At 46.7% G+C, this 21,796-nt stretch overlaps 1 protein-coding gene across 1 annotated transcript in view; it reads right to left on the bottom strand.

Moving 5' to 3' along the window:
- Positions 1 to 21,796, bottom strand: part of LAMB1 (laminin subunit beta 1) — a 43,176-nt gene that overhangs the window by 18,659 nt on the left and 2,721 nt on the right. The window contains exons 3-23 of the mRNA XM_027731971.2: positions 21,604 to 21,739; positions 19,509 to 19,582; positions 17,388 to 17,576; positions 17,229 to 17,292; positions 15,552 to 15,754; positions 14,167 to 14,287; positions 13,803 to 13,991; positions 13,354 to 13,533; positions 12,824 to 12,936; positions 11,924 to 12,003; positions 8,612 to 8,747; positions 6,372 to 6,530; positions 5,459 to 5,586; positions 4,900 to 5,023; positions 4,298 to 4,502; positions 3,998 to 4,141; positions 3,670 to 3,901; positions 2,981 to 3,144; positions 2,301 to 2,525; positions 1,267 to 1,484; positions 1,050 to 1,146 (exon numbers count right to left, since the gene is read on the bottom strand). Coding sequence (XP_027587772.2) covers positions 1,050 to 1,146; positions 1,267 to 1,484; positions 2,301 to 2,525; positions 2,981 to 3,144; positions 3,670 to 3,901; positions 3,998 to 4,141; positions 4,298 to 4,502; positions 4,900 to 5,023; positions 5,459 to 5,586; positions 6,372 to 6,530; positions 8,612 to 8,747; positions 11,924 to 12,003; positions 12,824 to 12,936; positions 13,354 to 13,533; positions 13,803 to 13,991; positions 14,167 to 14,287; positions 15,552 to 15,754; positions 17,229 to 17,292; positions 17,388 to 17,576; positions 19,509 to 19,582; positions 21,604 to 21,739 — 3,181 coding nt within the window. The remainder of the gene's footprint in view (positions 1 to 1,049; positions 1,147 to 1,266; positions 1,485 to 2,300; positions 2,526 to 2,980; positions 3,145 to 3,669; positions 3,902 to 3,997; positions 4,142 to 4,297; positions 4,503 to 4,899; positions 5,024 to 5,458; positions 5,587 to 6,371; positions 6,531 to 8,611; positions 8,748 to 11,923; positions 12,004 to 12,823; positions 12,937 to 13,353; positions 13,534 to 13,802; positions 13,992 to 14,166; positions 14,288 to 15,551; positions 15,755 to 17,228; positions 17,293 to 17,387; positions 17,577 to 19,508; positions 19,583 to 21,603; positions 21,740 to 21,796) is intronic.

The following is a 21,796-nucleotide window of genomic DNA, read 5'->3' as shown; positions in this document are numbered from 1 at the left end:
GAGACCACAAACGCTGGTATGCTGCAAAATCCTGCTGATAAGATATGCAGATGGACACCATCAATAAACCTTGATGGAGACAACTGATACCATGAGACAATCCCTGCCCTGGAGCCAGCAGGGTCAGCACGCCCCTCACCATGCCAGAACACACACAGCCTCCCCAAAAAGGCTGCTCACCCCCCAAGAAACCTAATATGTACTCAGAAACTGGGACAATTCCCAGTCTTCATCCACTGCAGTAACCAAGTAGCTGTGACCTGCCTATCTGCCAAGATAATGGGCTCTAAGGTATCTCTATTGTAAGGGATTTATTAAAGACCACAGCAAGCACATTCCTCCCTGCAGGAAAAAATACCTTAATCTATTGCAAACCCTCCTGGCAAAGGTTCCTATTTGAACAGATCAGAGATACAAGTTTGTTCTGGCCTGGACAATGTCTGAAGTTTCTTTTCCAGCTAATGAACAGACTTGTTTATAATGAAAGGACAAAGAGCATCCAGTTTTCTAAACAAGCAACTTCTTGGCGCTCTGTTTTACAGCATGGGCTAACCCACTGCATGATCTCTGCTCACTCCTTTACTTTCATCTGAAATATAGGGAAAGTCTCCTACTAAATAAAAAACCCTTATTTATTCAGGCCCAGTCTCCATAAGCAGACACAAGAGAAGAAAGTGCTCTTCAGCTACATACAATTGAAAGACAAAGGAAACTGGTTTCCAGACCAATTCTCAATCCCTAATGCTTGTGATATATTTTCTTACCACGCTGGCTTACCTGGCAGCATTGCAAGCTTACCCTTCTAAACAGAAGGCTTGTTTCTCAATAGAGGTCAGACAAGAAAAATACAGGCAAGCCCAGAGCTGGGCTCCTGCTGTACATCCTGTCCCCCAAGGCACCAAAACCTCAGGGAAGACCCCACTATGCCTTCCCCTCCCTCATTTCCAAGGCTTGAGCAGGCTGCTCCCAGCAGGGGTGTCCCAGTGCAACAGGACCACAAAGACATTTCCCAAAGGAGCAAGTGGAGCAGGCACCAGGGTTGAACTCACCTCGGCACTCCACGCTTGGGTCACCCCAGAAAAGCTCCTGGCACTCCCGGCAGGTCCGGCCTCCAAAGCCTGGCATGCACTGGCACTGCCCTGTGAACTGGCAAAAAAGCAACCCATCAGGAGACGCGAACACCTCAGCAGCCCATCCCTGCACCGGAGCAGAGGCCCAGCTGCCAGCACATGCCCGCACTCCCTCACCTCGCCTGCACTCCCTCACCTCGTTGCAGGCAGGGCCGAGGGCGCGCGTGGGGTCGCAGTCGCACTGCTCACAGCCGGTGCCGCTGGCCAGTCTCCACGTGTGGGGGGCACAGCGGTCGCAGGTCTGCCCCACCACGTTGGGGAGGCACCGGCACTGCCCCGTGGCTGCCTCGCACCGGCAGCTCTCTGAGCCCTCGCAGTCCTCCCGCACGGTGCCCAGATAGTTGCAGACGCACTCTGACAAAAAGAGCACAGCACCTTGATGTCAGCCTGTCCTCTCACTACCAGACTGCTCCGAGTTCACATGTAGTTTGTTCTCTGAGTCTCCAGAGATGTGGCAGATGCTGATACATCCCAGTGCCTGTGGCCAGGCCTGGCTGACCTAATGCTGAACAAACTCAGCACTGCCCAAGAGCCCTCCTCATATCTCAGGCTTCTCATATCTCATATCTACAGCTTCTGCCTTACCACACAGAAGGTCACAGGAGCCCTTCATTCAAGCAGTCCAGCTCTTCATGCTCTTCTCCTTTCCTCTCTCTGTACCCAACCAAAGTTCAAGTCTGCCCAGCTCCTGTCAGCCAGCTAGGGTGGCAGATGTGCTAGAAGTGGCTGATGGTGTGCTCTCCCACCCAGTGACCACCTGTCCTTCTGGGCTGTGCCTGGTGCCACAGGAGAGGAGGGTCTGCCTCCCCATCACAGGCCTCCTTCCCACTGCCCAGCCACACCTGCAGGGACCCAGTGTAAACAAAAGCCAAACTCTCACTCCACCACCCTATCTCTGGAGAAGAGATAAACAGAGATCGGTATCAAGAGGGAAGAGAAAACCCCCTCCCACAAAATCCTCCTCCTTTCAGCACATGTAAATGTTGCCTCTGTTCTCCCTGTCAAACATAAAGGACCCCCCTCCACTGAGCTGCAGGGCAGCTGCAGGCAACTCCAGCTGGAGGTAATAAGGTTTCCCTCCATCCCAAATACTCCCAGGTAAAAGAGTTCAGGTGGCCACTGCCGCTGACATGTCTGGTGCAGGGGCTGCAGCCGTGTGTCCTCACTCACTTCTGCAGTCCTGCTGCAGAGCGCTCCCATAGTAGCCCTCTTTGCAGAGGTGGCAGTTTGCACCCTCTGTGTGATACAGGCACTTCACGCACGCCCCGGTTCTCTTGTCACAGGACTCCGGATCAGTGGTGTCAATGTTGTTGTTGCACTGGCAGGGCTGGCAGGCACCACCAATGTCATCGGGGCTCCCAAAGAAGCCAGATGCGCATTCATCACATCGACTGCCTGTTTGAACAAACAGGCACAGTGAGAATTACCATCACAGCTCGCAAGCATGCAGCCCCATCATCGGCAAGACTGAGGCAAGGCCATAAAGGCCATTAATGGGGCGATTAACTGGATCATGCTCAAAACAACTGAGGCAGCAACTTGAGGCAGCATGGATGGTAGCCCCCCGGGTCACCAAGGCATGGTGCTGCAGCCCAGCTGCAGCACATTTATCCCCTCAGTTCCAGTGCTGTCCTGTCCACCTGTGCTGACCACTGGTCATCTCCCGCCATGCTGTCAGAGATGAGGTTTATGGTGGTGCTGTCATGGGCTGCACAAGCCTCTCTTCCCTGGCACCAAGTGAGGCGACCTCCAGCAGCAACCCATTGGTGCTGGTGCTGTGGTCACACCCAACCTATATGAACATACCCCTTCTCACTGAGAGGTTCAGCCCAACCAGCCCCGCCAAGTACCTATGTATCCCACACTGCAGACACACACGACTTGCAGTGTGACCGGGTCCTGGTAACAGCCATTGGCAAACTGGCGTCCGCTCTCAGGGCCGTCAGGGCACGGGCAGGGCCGGCAGTGGTCACCCGATCCCAGGACAGGGTCTCCATAGTACCCAGCCTGGCACCTACACAACAGAGTACACAGCATACAGGGAATTGCAGGCAAACACACTGCAGCGTTGCTGTAACTAAGCTCAGGTTTTGCCACCTCTGTGAAGAACCAAAGGGCAGAAACATCCTTATGGCTCTTCCTTGCCACTTACTCTCCTAGCAGCTGTGTCCACAGAGGCAAATTTGTCTGGTTTACACCAGTGTAAGAGCAGAAAGACTGAGGCTGGATGTCAGCCCTGCCACTGCAAGGCTTCTCAGAAGGCTTGCAATGGCTCTCTAAAAGCCTGGCATCCTGCAACGTGCTCTCAGCCAGTTAGGCAGGCACTGCTGTGAGGCGCAAGGCTGCAGGCAGGGAAGAGGGGGTCCCCACTCCCATCATTCTCCAGGACCACCAGGGCTGCTCTGGCTCCCAGGGTGGTCCAGGGGCTTTCCCTGTGGCTTCACACCTGTCTGAGCACTAGCACCAGAAGGGAACAGCTGCTGTGCCCATCCTGCTGTGGGGAAGGAGAGGGGCCAGGGAAAGGGCACCTGTGCCATACCTCTCGCAGTTGTGTCCCGCTGTGTGGTCCCGGCAGCTCAGGCACTCCCCGCTGTAGGGGTTGCAGTCGTCAGCGTGGCCATTGCAGTGGCAGGGCTGGCAGCTGGGGAAGCCCCAGAAGCCGGGCAGGCAGTGGTCGCACTGCCGCCCGTACACCCCAGGGAAGCAGTGGCACTGGCCCGTCTCCACATCGCAGAAGGCGTTGTAAGAGCCTCGGAGATGGCACTCGCACGCTGCAAGGAGAGGGGAAGAGGGGTTGAGTTTCCATTACAAGTCGCAAAATCAGGGCCCCAACCGTAGCACAGCCCAGAGCCAAGGGTTCAACATACGTCGGCATCCACTTGGCCCAAACCCAAAGGTGCCAGGGGCGCATCTGTCACACTGTCTTCCAACAACGTTGGGACGACACTGGCATTGTCCTCCATTGGGGTCACACACGGAACTCAGAGAGCCCTGGGGGTCACACTGGCATGCTGAGCGGAGAAAAGCATTGGAGAGAGTGAATAATGTGGCACAGGACATGAACCCCCTGCATCCCATGTACACGCCTTTCCCGTGCAAACTACTCTGCCCGCAAGTGCCGTCCAGCTTCCAGGCACAGTTTGCCCTACAAGTAGATGGTTACGTACATAATGCGGTCTCGTGCAACAGTGCAGAAATGCTGAATATTATGTTTTTGCAGACGTCCGTCATGGGGGTTTTCACAACACTCCTGCTGTTTTCCAGACACCGGTATCTTTGGAAGGTTTCCCAAGCACTGTTCGTGACCACATCTTCGCCTGAACCTCCCACTGTGAATATGTCCAGCGATTTGCAGTATGGCATGAGAACAAGCTACAAAGCAATTTTATAATTTACAAAGTGTCACTATTAATAAATAGCCTCCACCAAAATTGTGCAAATTGAGCATTATCCCAGTTTCTACCATCCTTTTTTAGCTAAAAAGCAAACAGCCAGCCAGAATTTGGAAGGGAAATGGTGATATTTCTTTGTGGAATAGTTCTGGTATCTGACAAATCCTTACCCAATCTACCAAATTCTAAACAGTCAAAAGAAAAAGATGGATGTTGACATTGATACTTATGACATACATGACACACACTAGCCTTCCCCAAAAGACTACAGGCCTGTGGAACTAGCTGCAGGCCTGTAAAATACTTCAAAAGCCTCTTAGCAGAAAAACAACCCACATACTTTGACACTAAAGAAACCTGAAATAAATTCTGCTCACAGAGTCAATAAGCGTGTATGGGTTCTCTGTCTCTGTATCCACTGAGGAGTACTGGGACAGCTCCAGACGGATGGTGTAATTCAGCCCCTTCTCAAAGCAGACAGGCCGCGGGAGAACAACGTACCTGGATTGAGAACAGGAAACAATTCTTACTTCAAACGTACAGCACCATAAAGCATTTCAGGTGCCCCTATAAAGCAGTTGAGATAACGGAAAGCAGCCAAGACCGGACAGAACAAAAGCTCCGATGGGAGAAAGGTGGTTTGGAGGATTGTGCAAATCAGAACCGGAAAAGGTTATCAGCAAGGTAAAGAGTCACACTGATGTTCACTCACAGGCTGTGCAAACACCTCCCCCTCCCTTTACTCAGTGAAGAAACCAGATTAGAAAATAAGAATAAACTTAAAAGCTTTGAGTCTAGAGACACACTATTAAATACATTTTTATAACCCACTGGAAATTTAATTTTACCTATTTTCATAGAGGCTACAGCAAACTGAAAATTGTTTCAATTTTTTAATTTTTTTGTCCTCCTTTTGGTTCATCCAGTTATACCAACCTGGACCCAGGTGACAGCGAGATGACCTGATTATCATCATCGGGAACCGTGTTGCCACACCGGCTACCTGTGGGAATTTTGCCTGGGCGCGAGATATTGACCACAGCTTTTTCCCACTGATCGGGCAACTGGGAAAAAACAAAAGCCCGATCAGCATCAAGCAATGATCAAAAACTCCTGGAATCATCCAGAGCTCAGACCAGGAAAAGCATGTGCACAGACAAGGTGGTCAGCTGCTCTTTGGGGATGACAGGGCTGCAACTCCAGTATCAATGGGGCATCTATCAGCTGCAGGTATGGGCTGACACATGACAAGGCAAGTGCCCCTGGACATCCTCCAACATGACTAGGATTACATGGCCAGCAGCCCCACCTGTGCCATGGCATCACCGGGGTTTGGTGACCTCCTCTCTCCCCGCTTCTGGGCACTGCACCTCAGTATTCACTGCAGTCAGCTGCTGCCAAGTTCTAAGTAAGGAGCTGGGTGGATCTTTCTCTTTCCCTTCACTCTGCGAGTCAGAGCCAACAGCTTGAAAACTCTTGGCTGCAGGCATTCAACATCCAAGATAGGCAATTTGTTTCCTAAGGCAGATAACAGCATTGCCAGCCATTAGACGGCCACCCAGCCTATGCCAAATTTATATTCTAATCTGTCCTGATGGGACTTGTCACTTTTTAATTTGCTCATTAAACAGGTGCTGAAACAATGTAATAATGAAAGAAACAGTAAAGCAAATAACACTAGAAATAGTCAACATCAGCTTGGATTTTCACATATATCAGATATTTAACTGAGCGTCCATCCTTGTCTTTGAGCCCTGATGACCCCTGAAAGTGTCAGGCTCCAGTCAGTTGTGCACCAGGACAGCCAGCACCTGCTAGAAAGCAGCAATGCCGTAATTCACAGGCATACCTGCGGCTCGTAGCGGATCAGAACATCATACTCCATGGAGTAGGGGATGTTGTCAATGTAGAATTCCAAGTACGCCCCCTCAGGGACCCTCACAAATCCTATGCCTGTCCATGACGGTGTGCGGTCTGGTGTGTACTGGCGCTCTATTACGTTCACTCCCTACAAAACATGGAATTTCAATACTGATATATTAAATTTGCAAACCCCACAGGAGTGTGCAAAGTGATGAGTTCTGCTGATAGGTGACTTCTGGATAGCAGCATCCCCAGTCTGCATCCCAGACAACACAAATTCTCTTTGTGTACATGTGCTCAGCATTGCCCTTCCACTTAACATACAAAAAGCAAGAAAAATAAAATAAAACAAGACTGCACAACTCTTAATACATTTCTCTGTTATGATGATGGAGAATTAAATTTAAAAACTTGCTGGGAGTAACTAATCCACCAGCTACGACATCTTGTTCACTGTAAGGACTTCCACACCATAATTGTAGCAGCAGGATTCTCTGCAGTGGCACATCACTGTTCCATTAACCACCCAAGCTGAGTGCTAATTGCTTCCTGACTACACCGGGCTGCTCCAAACCAAACCACTGCTCAAAATAACATTTGAAAAGCAGATCACAGCTCTTATGAGTAGGGTGTCACTAAATAACAGAGCCCAGTCATTGACAACTGTTTCATAGCCAAATCAACACATGGTCACTCCTTTCAGTCTGAGGTGGCATGTTTTTATCTGCTACTTTTTATACAAAGCAAAGAAGAAGAAAAGGGTAACAGAAAATAGAAACATGCAGTACTCAAATTTCCTGTTTCAAATGTATTTGTATCTACAAATAGTTATCTCCATAGAACGACATCCTGTGCATTCCTAAGGAAGCTGCTTCAGTAGAAAGGGATAGAATGCAAGGAAATATCTCTCTATATATGTATCACTTCAGGATGTCCCCTCATGTATTCTCACACTCTTTGAGCAGAGCCTGACTGTAAGTTATTACTCTTTGGCTTTGCACAAAGGTCAAAGCTCCCCAGAAAGGATGGCAGGTGGGAGTTGCGCAAGTGTGTGCAGGTGTGAGGAGCACAGGGGCTTGGCACCACCTGTAAATCCCTGCAACTCTGTGCCACTTCATTTTGTCTTATGCCGGGAATTCAGAGTTTTATTCTACCACTGAATTTGTGAGAAAGCTTTTCAATATCGGCAGTTTTTAAAATTATTTGGTTTTAAGATTTCAAAAGGCAAACCAGCAGTACATCTCCTTGCTCTGCTTGGCAAGGTGAGTTTTCATGCTGGGTTCCTCTATCCCTGAACCTCAGCAGAGCCTCAGGTACCACCTCTCCAGCTGGGCACACACAAATGCACCACAAATCCTGTGCCAACTCATGTGCCCTCTGCTGTGGTACAACTTCTGTTCTGCACAGTCTTCCTTCTCTGCAGTTATCTGAGAGAAAAAATCCTCAGCCTTGGCTGAAACTGCAAAGTGGTTGCATTTTGCCTGATATAAATAAATTAGGACCAAGTGCCCCAATTGCAGGCAGACAAGGATCTGCTGCTTTAGAGAAACCATTATTTCCATCTCCCTGACTTGTTCCTGGAGGCAAAAGTAATAGATGTAATCACCTAGCTGCTGTTAATGAATTGAAAGCAAGGCTGTGTGGTGGGCAACAGAAAGAGCCAGAAACTGCTGTACCATGCCAGCAGGCAAAACAAGCTAGAGGCAACCTCAATTACAAAAACAGTTCTTTGCACAATCAACTGTGGGTTTAGTAATTAATAAAAGAAAGGTTATTGATGTACTGAAACTATAAAAGCTGAGGCAATGTGCTTAAATGCGTGCTTTGTTCCCTTCCAGTTTCAGTGGCACCAAAGAGAAGAGTCAGTGTCTGTCCCACCACTCCTGAGATAAGGGGAGTAGAAGTGGGTGTGGTGGGTGTGCCTGCAGTCGGGTTCAGAGAGGGATGGTAACAGGAAACTAACTCTACAGTCATGATCAAAGAAATAGGTTTAAAAAGAAAAATGGCAGTTCCTCCCCCCTAATTATTGTATTATTTATTGATAATAAGATTGAAAAGCTAAAGGTTAACAGTTTTCTGATACAATTCAGCTTTGTGTTTTCCAAACTCTGGAAGTTTTAATTACAAAACACTCAGAGTATAAAACAGATGCTTCCAACGCCCAACTGGTGAAACAACTTCCCCACACCACTCCAGACACACCAGACCACTGAAAGTGCTACTCACGGGACCCAAGTTGGCTTCCTCCGCCTCATAGATGTAATGATCGAGTGAAATGAAGTAATAGCCAGGCTCCACCTGGTTGCACTGACGGCCAAACATGTGGGGCCGGCATTCACACTGGCCAGATTCACTTGAGCAGCTAAAATGAAAGAGCAATGAATTTACAACACATCTTGGCTACGCTGAGACAGTGCTAGAGCTTTCTTCTGCTTTGACTTTTAAAGTGACACAGGAGGAGAAGCACTTCTGAACACAGCTGCGTCTGGATACGAGATGTTCCTGGGCTCCGCAGTTGGGCCACCTGCACTACTAAAATGGCAGTGTGGTCCTGGGCACAGCCTTGGCTCAACCCAACTGTCACTCTCCAAAACATCTAGGCTCAGGCTGGGGCAAGCACGGGCCAGAGATCATTTCCAGTATGCAGTTTGCACATGGTTTCCTCTGTTTGGATGGTGAGAGGATTTCGTGCTATGGATGCAGGTAGTTCCTTGGGGCCAGACAGCCGTCCTGGGAGCTTCACTTCCTACCACAGACATAAAGTGGCATGTCTGTCCTGCAAACTGAGAGCAGCCTTTGGCTCCAGGCTTGCAAGCCATGCAAGCAGCGTTATCTGTTGGTATGGGCTCAGGCAGAGCAAGAACACAAATGACCCTGTATGCCCCAGGATGTCAAGTTCTTGCATGTTGCAAAGCACATCCCAAGGGGTCACCCATCAGCAGCTACGCAGAGGAGAAAATCCATACCTGGCTGCTTCAGAGTAGGATGGACACAGCCAGGGATGTGGGACAGGGACATCATCAAGGAACACAGAAAGTCTGTCCACGGTGACATAGAGATTCTCTTCCTTTGTAATGAGCCATTGTCCTAGTTAGGACAGCTGAGACCAGTTCATCATTGGATGGGTGTAACCCAAAACTGTGTATTCTATAGCTTTCCATGCCATTTCCCAGAAACTGTTATCAATGAACCATTTACATTATCTGGACGTAGAGCCTGACTCCTCAGGCTATAAACTAGGTGCTAAGAGGCCTGCGAGATAGGAGTTGGTCTTGTCCTCACACCCATTAAGGAACCCCTGCCCTGAGGGAGGTACTGAGCATTCCTGCCTGAACTGGAGGATATATATAATCTTGGAGCCTTGGGACCTTTTTTAACCACTCGTGGGATCCAGAGGAAGACTGGAGACCACCGCTCTCGACTGGACTGCAACCACCACTTTTCAACCAGACTGCAACCATCACTCTTGACTGGACTGCAATCGCCACTCTTGACCAGACTGCAACAGCACTCTCACAACAGGTTTTCCCCTCTCCTTTTCCTTTGGACTCAGGGGGCCCAAAGAACACCACTCTGTTCATGCCCCAGGGTGTTGGGTTATATATTTGGGTTTTGTGGGTTAAAAGCAATTGTTTGTCTGTATAATCGTACTTATTGTATTATTTTATTAAATTGTTATTCTGACTTATAATCTCTCTTTTGAGTTGAGTTCATTTCCCCTGCTGGTTTACCTTTAAACCAGCACAGCCATTTTATTTTCTCAATACAGCTCTATCCCCAAACTGCCTTTGGCAGTTTTATTGTTCCCAGAATGTCTGCCCTGCATTATGAAATACCCTAGAGCATGTCATAATTTTGCACATGCTTGGTCACTTTTCCATAGAAAGAGGAAATACACCTCTTTCTTTAAATTTGAGTGGGATTTCAAAACCTTTTCGAAAGTTAAATGTCTCTGATTTCCATGGAAAATCTCCAAGCTTTTCAAGCCCCCACCGAAAGAGTAATTTTTAACTGTTCTTGAAACTGCAGAGATTCATTTAAATGTTCACTTTGAGATGCCAGAAGTGCCTTAGCTGCCCCAGAAGAGGAGCTGGGAAGTTTCCCCTCCAGGGATGGCAATGACTCCACCACCTGGATTACACCATAGGGATGAACTTTGGGCAAGGCGGGGCTGTCCCAGATGCTGCATCCCACACCCTGAGCAGGAGCCAGGAGGCAGCAATTCAGCAGCTGAGGAACCCCAAGGAGGGCAAAGCTCCCCCTTTCCTGATGACGTTAGAGAGAAAAGTCAGGAGCCAGAGCTGGGCTTTGCGGCTCTCCTGCGGTCGGAGGAGAGCACAGCTGCTGCCTGCCTGTGCCAGGATGCCGCACATCTCCTCCCCGCATGGTTTTGCAATCACTGGGCTCAGCACATGGGAAACAGGCTGGGCCGTGTTACCCCAAATCCCTGGAAGCAGCTGTGCCGGGGGAGCTGCTATGGGCTGTGCAGCGTAACCCATCTGTGCACAGGGAGCAAGCATGGGGGAGTAAATAATCCCTAACATCCACACTGCTGTCTGCCAAGGGCTAATAATTCACCCAGGAGCAGACGGGAGAGATGGCCCGTGGGACATTCCCACGGCAATCCCTGATGCAGATGGTGTATCTGTAGGCTGTGATGCCCTATAGGAGTCACACCAATCCCACACTCCCCCAGTGTGGTCCCATGGGCTCCAGTGGGAAACAGTTCATTGACCCCCTTGGGAAACTTCTGTGGCTTTAGACAAAAGCAGGACATTGAAAAGAGTTTGTGGAGGAAAGGGGGGAGGGAAAAAAAAGGGAGCGAAGGAACATGCTGCTGTTGATAATCCTGGGGTCAGACACACACCTAACACAGAAAATTGCTCTGGTCAGAGGAGCAGGCTACCCAGCACTCCACTAACAAGGCATCTAAGCCAGGACTTTCCATGATGATAGTGATGGATGCATATTCAAAACTTACAATTTTCTCTAAAAAAAAATCTCCATCTCCTCGGTAGGCACTTCCAGGTCCACATCCCACCCCACGCAGCACCACTAGGGCAATGGAGCAATACCGTGTAGCTAGTGCGCTTCCCCCAGCACTGGTGGGCAGACAGACTGGCCAAAGGGCCAGTTTGGGAACAAACCAAGAACCAGCCTGACTGTCCATATCACTGCCTGATTCCTGCTTTCATCCTGTAACATCAAAGCTTTGACATAGACCATACCCCATGTTATGGCCAAGGCAGAGATTAATCTATGTCTCACTCCTACCATGGCTGACCAAAGGCAGAGCTATGCTAAAAACAGTTTTACATGTTCACTTGCACCAGTGGCACAAACAGAGGTAGTTCAGTATGGAAAAGACATGGATGCCTCTGTCACTCTTGCTGCAATCAAGACCTGCCACCTTCTAGAATGGAAAGATGGTCCCAACATCCTCCTCCAGGGCACATTAAGCCCTGGATGTTGTGATCGCAAACAACACGCAACTCACTGGGTGAATGATTACAGGAGAGTAACTGGGCTGAGACTCACTTGTTGTTCAGTGCTCCTCCCTGGTCACAGTCACATGGCCGACATCCATCCATGTCGTTGCTCAGGCCCCAGTGCTCAGGCTGCAGGAAAAACATCACCGGCAATGTTACCTGATGTAGATTTAATCTGACATATCCAAAGGCAAATTTTTAAATACTCGGCATAAGCTATCCCAGACTGCCCCCACAACCCATGAATCCTGCTCCCCTTGTTGTAGGTCTACCCCCACAACCACCAACACCACTCCCCCACCTGCTCTCCTCCCACCTTGTTGAGCATTTCAAGGGCAAGCAAGCCAAATGTGGGACAGTAGTTGTTTGTGTGGGGCACTGCCCTTCCAGGACTGCTACTCTGCAACTTGCTTGTTGGACAGGCAGACACACTGCTTTAGCTTTTCCACTGCTAGATAAGAGTCTGTCAGTGTTTGTACAAACACATCCAGTTATCTGACAGTCTGTTTCTATAACACCCCAGCATGCATAAACACTACATGGAAATGTATGTGTATGAAATAATCCCTGCCTAAAATAATGGCCCATATAGGAAGCAATTTTTTTGATAACACTGCTTCCCTGATCATTTTGTCTTTCACCCCAGCGAGGACTTCAGCAGAACTGCCCCAGATCCCTCAGCTTCCACAGAGCAACCACAGGTATCCTAATGTCTCACTCCTTATGGTCCCAGGAATTAAACTGGATGTTCTTGTCTGCCTTGACATGCATCCCAGCTCCCTGTAACACAGCACGCTGCTGACATCCCGAGGTGCCCACTCCAGCCTGAATGCCAAGCATGGGCTTTCAGGCAGTCAGAGACAGTGCCCAGCACCAGGCTCCATGCTTTCCACAATCCAGCCTCCCTCACACCACTGTCTCCTAATTTATTTTATGGTAAACTACTTGCCAGGCATTGATTGCACTGCTTTCCTGTCACCAGACGCTTACAATAGCAGTTTCCTGTCTCTGAATCACAAGGATTCCCCCCGGGGTGGGTACCCAGAGGATTACATGCACAAGCTAGATTGGGAAATACAAACAGGCAGGTCAAAAGGCAGGATTGGAGTTATATTTTAGACAGTATTCAACTTAAATATATACATTAAAGCTTCCCCTGAATTCCCCAGGACAGAAATTAATTGCACACTTTGCCCACCACCCATCCCAATGAAACTTCCCTGGCTTAGAGACTATAATTGAAAACAAATAAGGAGGACTATGATATTTCTACAGAATACACAAGGATCAGCGGGTGAACTGGGTTTTAAGGACTGGTCGACTCCAAGCTACAGCAAATCTACAATAATGTTTTTCCTTCAGCAAAAACATGAAAGAAAGGGAAAAAAAAAATCCATCCCACAAAACAATTTCTCCCAGCTCTAACAGCTCCTCAAAGAGCTTTTGATCACACATAAAGGAACATATGTTTTTACTCACACTGACAACCCGCTGGGTCATCGGCACTCAGGCCATAAAAACCTTCTTTGCAGAGGTCACAACGCTCCCCTTCAACAAACAATTTACAACGGCACTGTCCGGCAATGAGGCCAGTGGAGAAATCAGTGTAGCGATCGCAGATGCCACCATTTTGGGAGCCAGCTGGGTCACAGTTGCAAGCTAAGAAGGAAGCATTGCATGTGTTTTATTAACTGCTACAAAATAAAAGGCCAAGTCTCACACTAAGTTATTTAAACTCAGCTGCTGCATAGAGAGACTGTATCACTCCTGCAAGTATTAGACATGGAATGTTGTTGAACACATTAGGACCAGGTAAATTTCCAGATTCTCAAAGGGAAAATGAAACCCAGGCAGGCTCGCTCAAGACCTCCAAGACAACCACTTTCTCTCAAGGCCATTCCCAGCCTGAGGAGTGGGGCTGCACTTACGCTCACAGACGTCAGGGTCCCGCAGATCTCTTTCTGGGTGCTGGAAGTAGAAGGGCTTGCACTGCTCGCAGTTGCGTCCCATAGTGTTGTGTTGGCAGTCGTCACACACTCCCCCGCTGGTGTTCCCTGTCGTCATGTACACAGCCATGTCGAAGTGGCACTGGCTGGAGTGGCCATTGCAGTTACACTCTGTGACAAAGGCAGAAAGCAAAGTAAGAGCCTGGTCCTGGGGCAGATGCAAGTCTGCAGAAAAGACACACCATGTCAACCAAAGAACATTCAGGATTTTACACATGGTCACAAGTTCCCAAGTAAAAGTACGTAACACTCACAGCATGCAGTTCTGCGTTTTAGTCAAACTCACTTTTGCATGCGTTACTATTGCGACCTTCAGCGGGGCGCCAGGGTAAGTCATGGTAGAAATCCAAACACTGTTCACAGTTTAATCCTTTGGTATTATGTCTGCACATGCAGTGCCCATGGACCTGTAATCGAAAAAAAAAAGAAAGAAAAAAAAAGAAAAAAAGAAAGTTGCTTATCAAAGGGAAAAAAAAACATTCTCCAATTAATGCAAAATATAGCTAATACATAATGGATATACTTTTGGAGACTTTCATCTACGTAAATGCATTTAAAAAGGCGTAAAGGGCCATAGGAGTGTCCTTTACCTGCCAAGGTAAGAATGCCCTCATACAAACTTGTCCTTCTTTCCGTACTGGAACTAGTGCCCAAATAAATGCTTTCAGATATAATCAAGGAGAGCACAGTTCCACCTCAATAATCACAAAAGCCTCTTGGAACTAAAACTTAGCTTTTTATTAGCTGTTAATTAGCTATTAAAATGCATCTAGTCATATCAGCACCACTAGCCCAGCCCCGCTTTCCAGCTCTGCCTTGGTTCTCAAAGCAAAGATAAACAGTTTGGATGGGGTTTATCCATCAACCCCAGACTGCCTTCACTGTGTACAAAACAAGCACTAAGTAGACTAGACCTGCAATGATCATGTGACAGCTGCTGCCATAGTCCACCAGAACTACCAGCACTGAAGCCATGATGTCTAAGGCAAAGCTTGGGTGTAGCTAGAGACCAAAAGCACAGGGTAAAGGAGCATAATGGGTTTCACAGCATCCAGCGGCCCGTGGACAACAGACACAACTTCCCTGTACGCTTCACATTTCCACCCAGTTAATAACTGACTCATTAACAGGGGTGCTATTACTGCTTGTGAGGCAAAAATCATCCAGAAAACCAGACCCCAGAAAGGATGTGGCACTTGTGCAGCAGCGTACCAAGGAGGCAACTAGGATTTTCCTTCAGGACCTGTGTTAATTAGGGTTACAGTCTCCACTTCTCAGCTAGTAACAACTGATACAAACACAGGACATGTTTGATTCACATCCTTTGATGCCTCTATTCACTCCAATTTTAGGAGCAAACAAAGTAAACACCTGTCTCTGACCCAATAAGGTTACACCCCTTTTCTTCATTCCTACCTTTGAATTTCATCAGCTCTTTAACATAATTAGAAAAGGACCGTTGAAACAATTTTCACCTAATCTGAGATCTCTGTTTGATTAACACCTATAAGGACAGATATGTTTGCTGAGAAAGAATAATTAGAACAGTTTTTTGCTTGAAAACCAAGAGTGTGGAGAAGGAGTACAGAGTGTTATCTTTACGTTTGTGTTCAAATCACTTAAAAGAGGCACAGACAGGAAGAGCTTTATGCAAAAACCATGAATATTTACCATTCCTTCCACTTCTTCATCTAAGCCCTCCACTGGTGCACACTCACTGGCGTGTCCATAGCAGAAACAGTTCCCACGCACCACCATGTCGTAGATGGCATAGTAGTACTTCTCTCGGATCTCCATCCTAGAGTCCAAGAGATTGTCTCCCAGCGTGTGCAGCTTGACGAATTTGACTCTCAGATTCGTAATCTTTAACAGGTCTGCAGGGGACACAAAAAAAAAATCCCCAGAAACTCACAAAACCCATTTTGGAATTATTTACCAGATATTGTATTGAATGGGAGGAAGCCAGGAGTGACTTCCTAAGCATGCTTCCTATAGGCAGATTAGATCAGATTAATTTCAGCACTTACATACTATAGATCACTTCAGACTCCCAAATTAAATAAAAAGAAATTACATTATTTTACTACAGACTGATAAATGTATAAGTAAGTTTAAGTAAAAATACTAGTCTACTTTATTGTAGACACGCGCAGGCACAACTACAAATATTAAAGGCACGCAGAACAGCACCACCAAAGAGACACTGGTTCTCTAAACATGAGATGGGCAAGGACTCGATATTAAGAAACTGCTGACAAGTGGACCAGGAGCCTTAGGAGTTACAAGCCTTTTGGAAAAAGTCCTAGTTGGAAATAAAGACACAAATAATTCTTGTTTTGCGTATGCCCAGCTTTGCTAGCAAATATAATTAGTTACATTTTGTGGAAAGAAGCAACACCCCATCACTGACCAAATACAAAGAAGTTCTTGAGGGATAATCCATGGGAAGACAATATTGCACTAATTAATTCAGTCTACATGTTCACTTTGATATTGTGAATCTTGTGTAATTTCTTATAGCCTTCAACTACACTTGAAAGACCATTTCAAGCCCATGAAAGCAGTTTCTACTTTAAAATGCCTGTTAAAAAAACCCTAACATTAAACTGGTATAGCAACCAGCAGACAATTCTCTACTGCAGATATTTCCTGCTGCCTGGGTAGCTTTGCACTGAAGGACATGAACTGAAACTGAGAATGCACATTAAATGGGAGGTCAAGCTTAAGGCCAAGCAGTTCCTTCAGCCCAAATGCCCCACAGTTTCTCTTTGAGCCACATCAGCAACAAATCTCTCTGCCTTTGCATTCATGGACTGCCATGACCAGACACAAACACTACAGTAAGTCGTGGTTCATGACCACATCTGTGTAGTTCAGCCATGCAGTGCTACCACAGCCAACTGTTCCAAAGTTATGACTCAAAGCCCTGAAAAATAAAACGTGGACCCATTGATTTTAGCTAGGCATGCACAATGATCTAAGTACCTTTGCAGTTTTATTTCTTTGCTTTCTGAATACTGTACAATTACAGAATCACAGTCCAAGGTTTCTCTTGGCAACTGCATGTATTTTGAGAAGAGGGGGTCTTTAATGAAAACAAATCCCTGATCAATTAAGAAAAGGACCAACTCCAATGATGCATATTTAGAGCAATCCCTTGAGTCAACAACACTGATTGTTATTTCATGTCATTGTCTGAGTTAGGAAAAGGAATCATACACAAAGGCATTCATATGACTTCAAAACTGCAATCAGAGCTAATGAATAACTTTGTGGCTTATTGTTTTTTGTAAGCAAGTAAGTACTGAAATGCTTTCAAATGAGCCTGAAAGGTAACTGCATACATACTTTGAATCCTTGGACTGTATGGATCTTCAATTCTAAAAGCAGGATCTAAAACACGATATATTACCTGGAGGAAAAAATCAAACAACAGAAGATTCAGCTTTAAAAATAAGAGACAAAAGGTCTACACAATAAACATTTTGGAAAAAAAATGACTCTGACCTCTCCCTCTGTTGAAGGTTCGATGTCAGAGTATCGGGAATCACAAATTATGTCATCCACTTTCTTCATGGGTCCAGTTGAAATCCCAGGAAATGAGCTCTCACAGTCATATGCAAAATACCTATAAACTTGCCATGTCTCTCCAAAGTCAGACGATCTTTCAATCAACATTGCAGCAGGACGGAATGTCTAACAGTAAGAAAAACAAAAGAGATTTTATTCAGTTAATTATTACTTGCATTTACATTGAGTGCTTTTTAGTGCAAGTAATCCATGTCTGAATTTTAATCTCTCTCCCTCCACTGTTTCCAATATTTGGAAATATTGCGAATATTTTTCTGATGATATCCCGCTTTCTGCTCAGGGGCAGATATTTGAAGTAACACACATCAAACCACAGATGCCCCATCTTCAGAAAATGGCACTCAGTGGCCAAGTGTTTAAATACACTTACAATAAAATAAGTGAACTTGTAAGCTTTTTGGATTCCAAATCCTTTCTGAAAAGTGGGGGTTAAAGCAGGGCTTTAGGGAGACAAAAAGATTCTTTCCACTGCTTGTGGACAGCAGCACATCGTTCTTCACTGCTGTACGTCCTTGCCTAATCTCTTATAAAGGACCTAATGGGCCTCCTCTCCTGCCCTAAGGACTGGGAGGCCACTGTCAGTGCTTCCTCCCCAGCTCTGACACCCAGAAGTTCTTGCTGAGCAGTTACCTCTGATGCTCAGAGAAGCCCTGGGATTGCCCACGTCCCTTTGTCTGACTACATGACCTTTTGCAGTGTCTCTGACATTCAGTGCTAATCATCCTCTGTGCTCCCTTAAGAAAACCTTCTTCTTTAAGGAGATTGAGAGGTTCAGCTTCATCCACTCTTGCTGCATTTGACTCCCCCAGTCTCCACTGGCCCTCCTCCTGCTCACCTTGCCCAGACTGGCAGGCTGCATTTGCTTCACCACTGACAAACTACTGTCCTTCTTACCTTCACATATTCAACTCTAGAACAAATAGTTTATGAGATTTTTGAAAGATTTTAATCTCTCTGGCCTAAAAAATATCATGTTTTAATTTACATGCTGCCTTTCAAAAAACAGGTAGTAACACCTGGCTTGCACCTACCAAGAAACACCAACCATCAATTCATTAGTTTTATGTATTCAGAGGGGGACCTCCCAGAGCCAAGCACAAAAGCATTTCAATCACAGCCGAAAAGAAATTTTCTCTGTGCTTCCTGGCTGAAAATAACACCTGATTTAGAAACTGGTATCTCACCCAACAGAAAATGTAGCAACCCAGAGGTAAGGCAGCTCAAGTGCCTACCACACAAACAAAGTCAACAAATCATTATTAAAAGTATCTTTCCCCTAAAGTCTTCCTCCTGATGGTAGACCAAGCCCCAGCACCGGGGTACAATGGCTGCAGCAGCCTCATCATGTTAGGGGTTGTTTGGGGGTCCCTTGCTGCTGGGTCCAGCAAGAAGGACCATCTTCCACCTCAGCCACCACCTTGAGGCAACGGGAGAAACCCTAACTGATGCCACAGGAAAGAGGAAACAGCTTTCCTAGAAAGCTGACGGGTAAAAATGAAGAGATTCATTTGTCCACATGGGAGGAGCAGGGATCTAGCCCTGCAGGAACTGCAGCCCCCAAAACCTCAGCTGAAGGTTGCCACTAGCGCTTGCCTGTGATTTAGGATGTACAGGACATAATCTGCCATTCCAAGACATCTGTTTGTAAAGAAACAAAGACACTTTGTGTACAGATGTTCCTTCTTCCTGAAGACCTTTCCATTTGCCAAATGAAAGCCGATACCATGGCCAATTTTTTTTTAGGAAAAAAAATCCTTGCTACTATATGATTTCTAGAACACAACTGCTGGAGACACACCAACACAAACCCCAGCTTCAGTATGACTCCTTCTGCAGCCTCACTAGGGCTCAAACACAAGCCACAACTCAGCCTTTCTGCATGACTTCTGCAGGGGTTAATGGTTGGCAGCTCCAAAAAAATCAGGCCAAACAGCTCAGACAAAACTTAAATCCCAGATATCAAATAGATGTGAAGGACTACAAGACCTCTCATTTCCCCATGTTTCAGGGTTCAGGATAAGGCTGTGACTTCCTTACCTTGAAGGTCATAATGAGATGAGTGAAATGAAACTCAGCCTCCAGGTTCAGCTGGATAGTCACATTTTCCAAACCTGCAGGGGCAGAGAAAAGAAGGAGTGCAGTAAACAAGGACACCCACCAGTTTCTACATCTAAATTTTGCCAAATCTCTTCGCTCTGTTGGCGCAGAGGCTCTTTTATTTACCACTGGGCTCTGTTGTAAAAAAGGAGTATGAGGGTTAGTGCATTTCTGAGGTACAAGGGAAGACACCAAGGACCTGCTGAAGAGTGCATCACACATGGGATTCCTGTGCATCACTGGCACCAAACACACTACACCCAAAGCGTGAGCCTGCACTACCTAACTTCAGACTGAGTATCATGGCATCACTGGACGTAGGGCAGAGACCAGACTGCAATGGGTTGGGTCCTGGCACCAAAGCACCCAGCAGCTGGTACAACTGGGGGTGCTGTGCCCAGACCTACGCAATGACCCCAGGCTGTCCTCACATACTACAGCCCATCTGGCAGCAGAGTTTCTGCAGCCCCAACACCCCAAGGCTCACCCATGTCTGGTGGAGACCACTTCCCACCCTTTTTCACTCAGTCTGGATTCTCCTGTCCACAGTTCCTTCACAACCTGGTTTTGAGATACTCCTAAAGCAACTATCACAGCCCTGCTTTGCAATCACAAGAGCTAGGAAACTGGTGAGAAGCAAAAGGTTTTCCAAACTCTGCTGTATGACTACCTACGGTCAAGGACTCTACACAGAAAGGAAGAAAAACAGCTACAAATATTATTTTGCCTTGTGAAAAGACCTCTCAAAACAGCTGGATACTAATTATACTGTAGTTCAAAATAAAAAATAAAATCAAGATTTACAGAGAGGAGAAAGGGTAAGAAATAAAAATAATAAAACAATAAAGCAGTCAAATTTTCAACCAGCTGTAACATAATGTGAAGGATGCAGCAATGGTCCCTTATGCTGTATGCCTGAATAGAAGAAAACATGAATTGGACAGAAAGAATCATTTGTTTTTTATTGTTGAAGGACATTTTCATGACCTTATGAGCTAAGAACTTTTCTGTGTGAATGCTGCCAAGTCTGTTGCAAGAAACATGAATTATCTGGAATGCTAAAAGAGAGCCACTGGAGGCAAGCAGCTTGCTAGGCTGATCTACATGATTAAAAATGATTTTGTGAAAACCTTTCTATAACAGGCAACAAAACTGTTATAAATATTACTTTTTTTTTCGTATACAGTAAGGCATCTACTGCCAATGCTTTTGCAGAAATCCTGTCCTGTCCAGCTGGCTTTAAAGCTTCAGGGTAGGACTAGTATTTGAGAAACCTCAATGCCTTGTTTTGTGTATGAAGGCATGCCAAAAGCATAACCAGAAAAGTAAAACAGGCAGAGGAAGGATTAAAAAACCAAAAAACAAAACCAACAAAAAATCCTCCATCAAACTAACGTGCAATATGTTTTTTAACTGGCTGGCTTTTATATGGAGTTCATTTTATTGTTTGGCATATGGATAAGGGAATTCAGGGAGCCCAGGAGGGACAAGGCAATTTGCAGGGTAAGAGATATCCCTGGCTTTACTCTCTTGGGGTAGGAAAGGGAAACAGGAGGTCTGCAGGCAGGGCGACAGCCCCCAGCTCTGTGCCCAAATCTCCTCCTTCCACAACCTCCCCCCAGTCCAGCGGCACGGGGAAGCCCTGCGGTGCTTCCTTGGCAGCGCTGCCTGGGATATTTACTTCTGGAAGGCTGCTCTGTTGCTGCTGCCCAAACATGAGGGAGATCTGAGGCCAGTGTGGAAAACTCTTTTCTTTAGGAAAGGATTCTTGCAAAGTGCTGGGACGGCTGTTTCCAACACTCCTGTGGGAGTCGGGGGCTTTCATTATGGATTAAGGATCACTCCTGGGCACACAAAAGCAGCCAGTTTTACTCATCCCTCCTCACACAGCATGATCCTTCACAGGGCAGTAATCACCAGGCCAAAGATAACAGCAAACCCACAGGTATCCTTAAACAAAAGGAGGGAAAACAGCTCCCAGACCCGGAAATGGCTCCAGACAAACCCCATAGCATTTTCCGGACAAGCCCCATACCATTTTCCGACTGCCACCAGAGCTTCAGGCGATTTGGAGCAAACGTGGTGACAACATTTTCAATGCGATGACTGTCAGGATTTTGAGTCTCATGGAAGGGATCCTCAGAGTCACATATGAAACATTTTTTGTCCTCCTGAAACAACACGATAATCAGCATTACTGATTTTATCCGTGGGGCAATAGTTGCTTC

Source organism: Pipra filicauda, unplaced genomic scaffold (assembly GCF_003945595.2).
Source record: "Pipra filicauda isolate LSUMZ 115617 unplaced genomic scaffold, ASM394559v2 scaffold167_size3244652_pilon, whole genome shotgun sequence".
Lineage (NCBI taxonomy): Eukaryota > Metazoa > Chordata > Aves > Passeriformes > Pipridae > Pipra > Pipra filicauda.
This window is presented reverse-complemented; position numbering and strand designations above follow the sequence as displayed.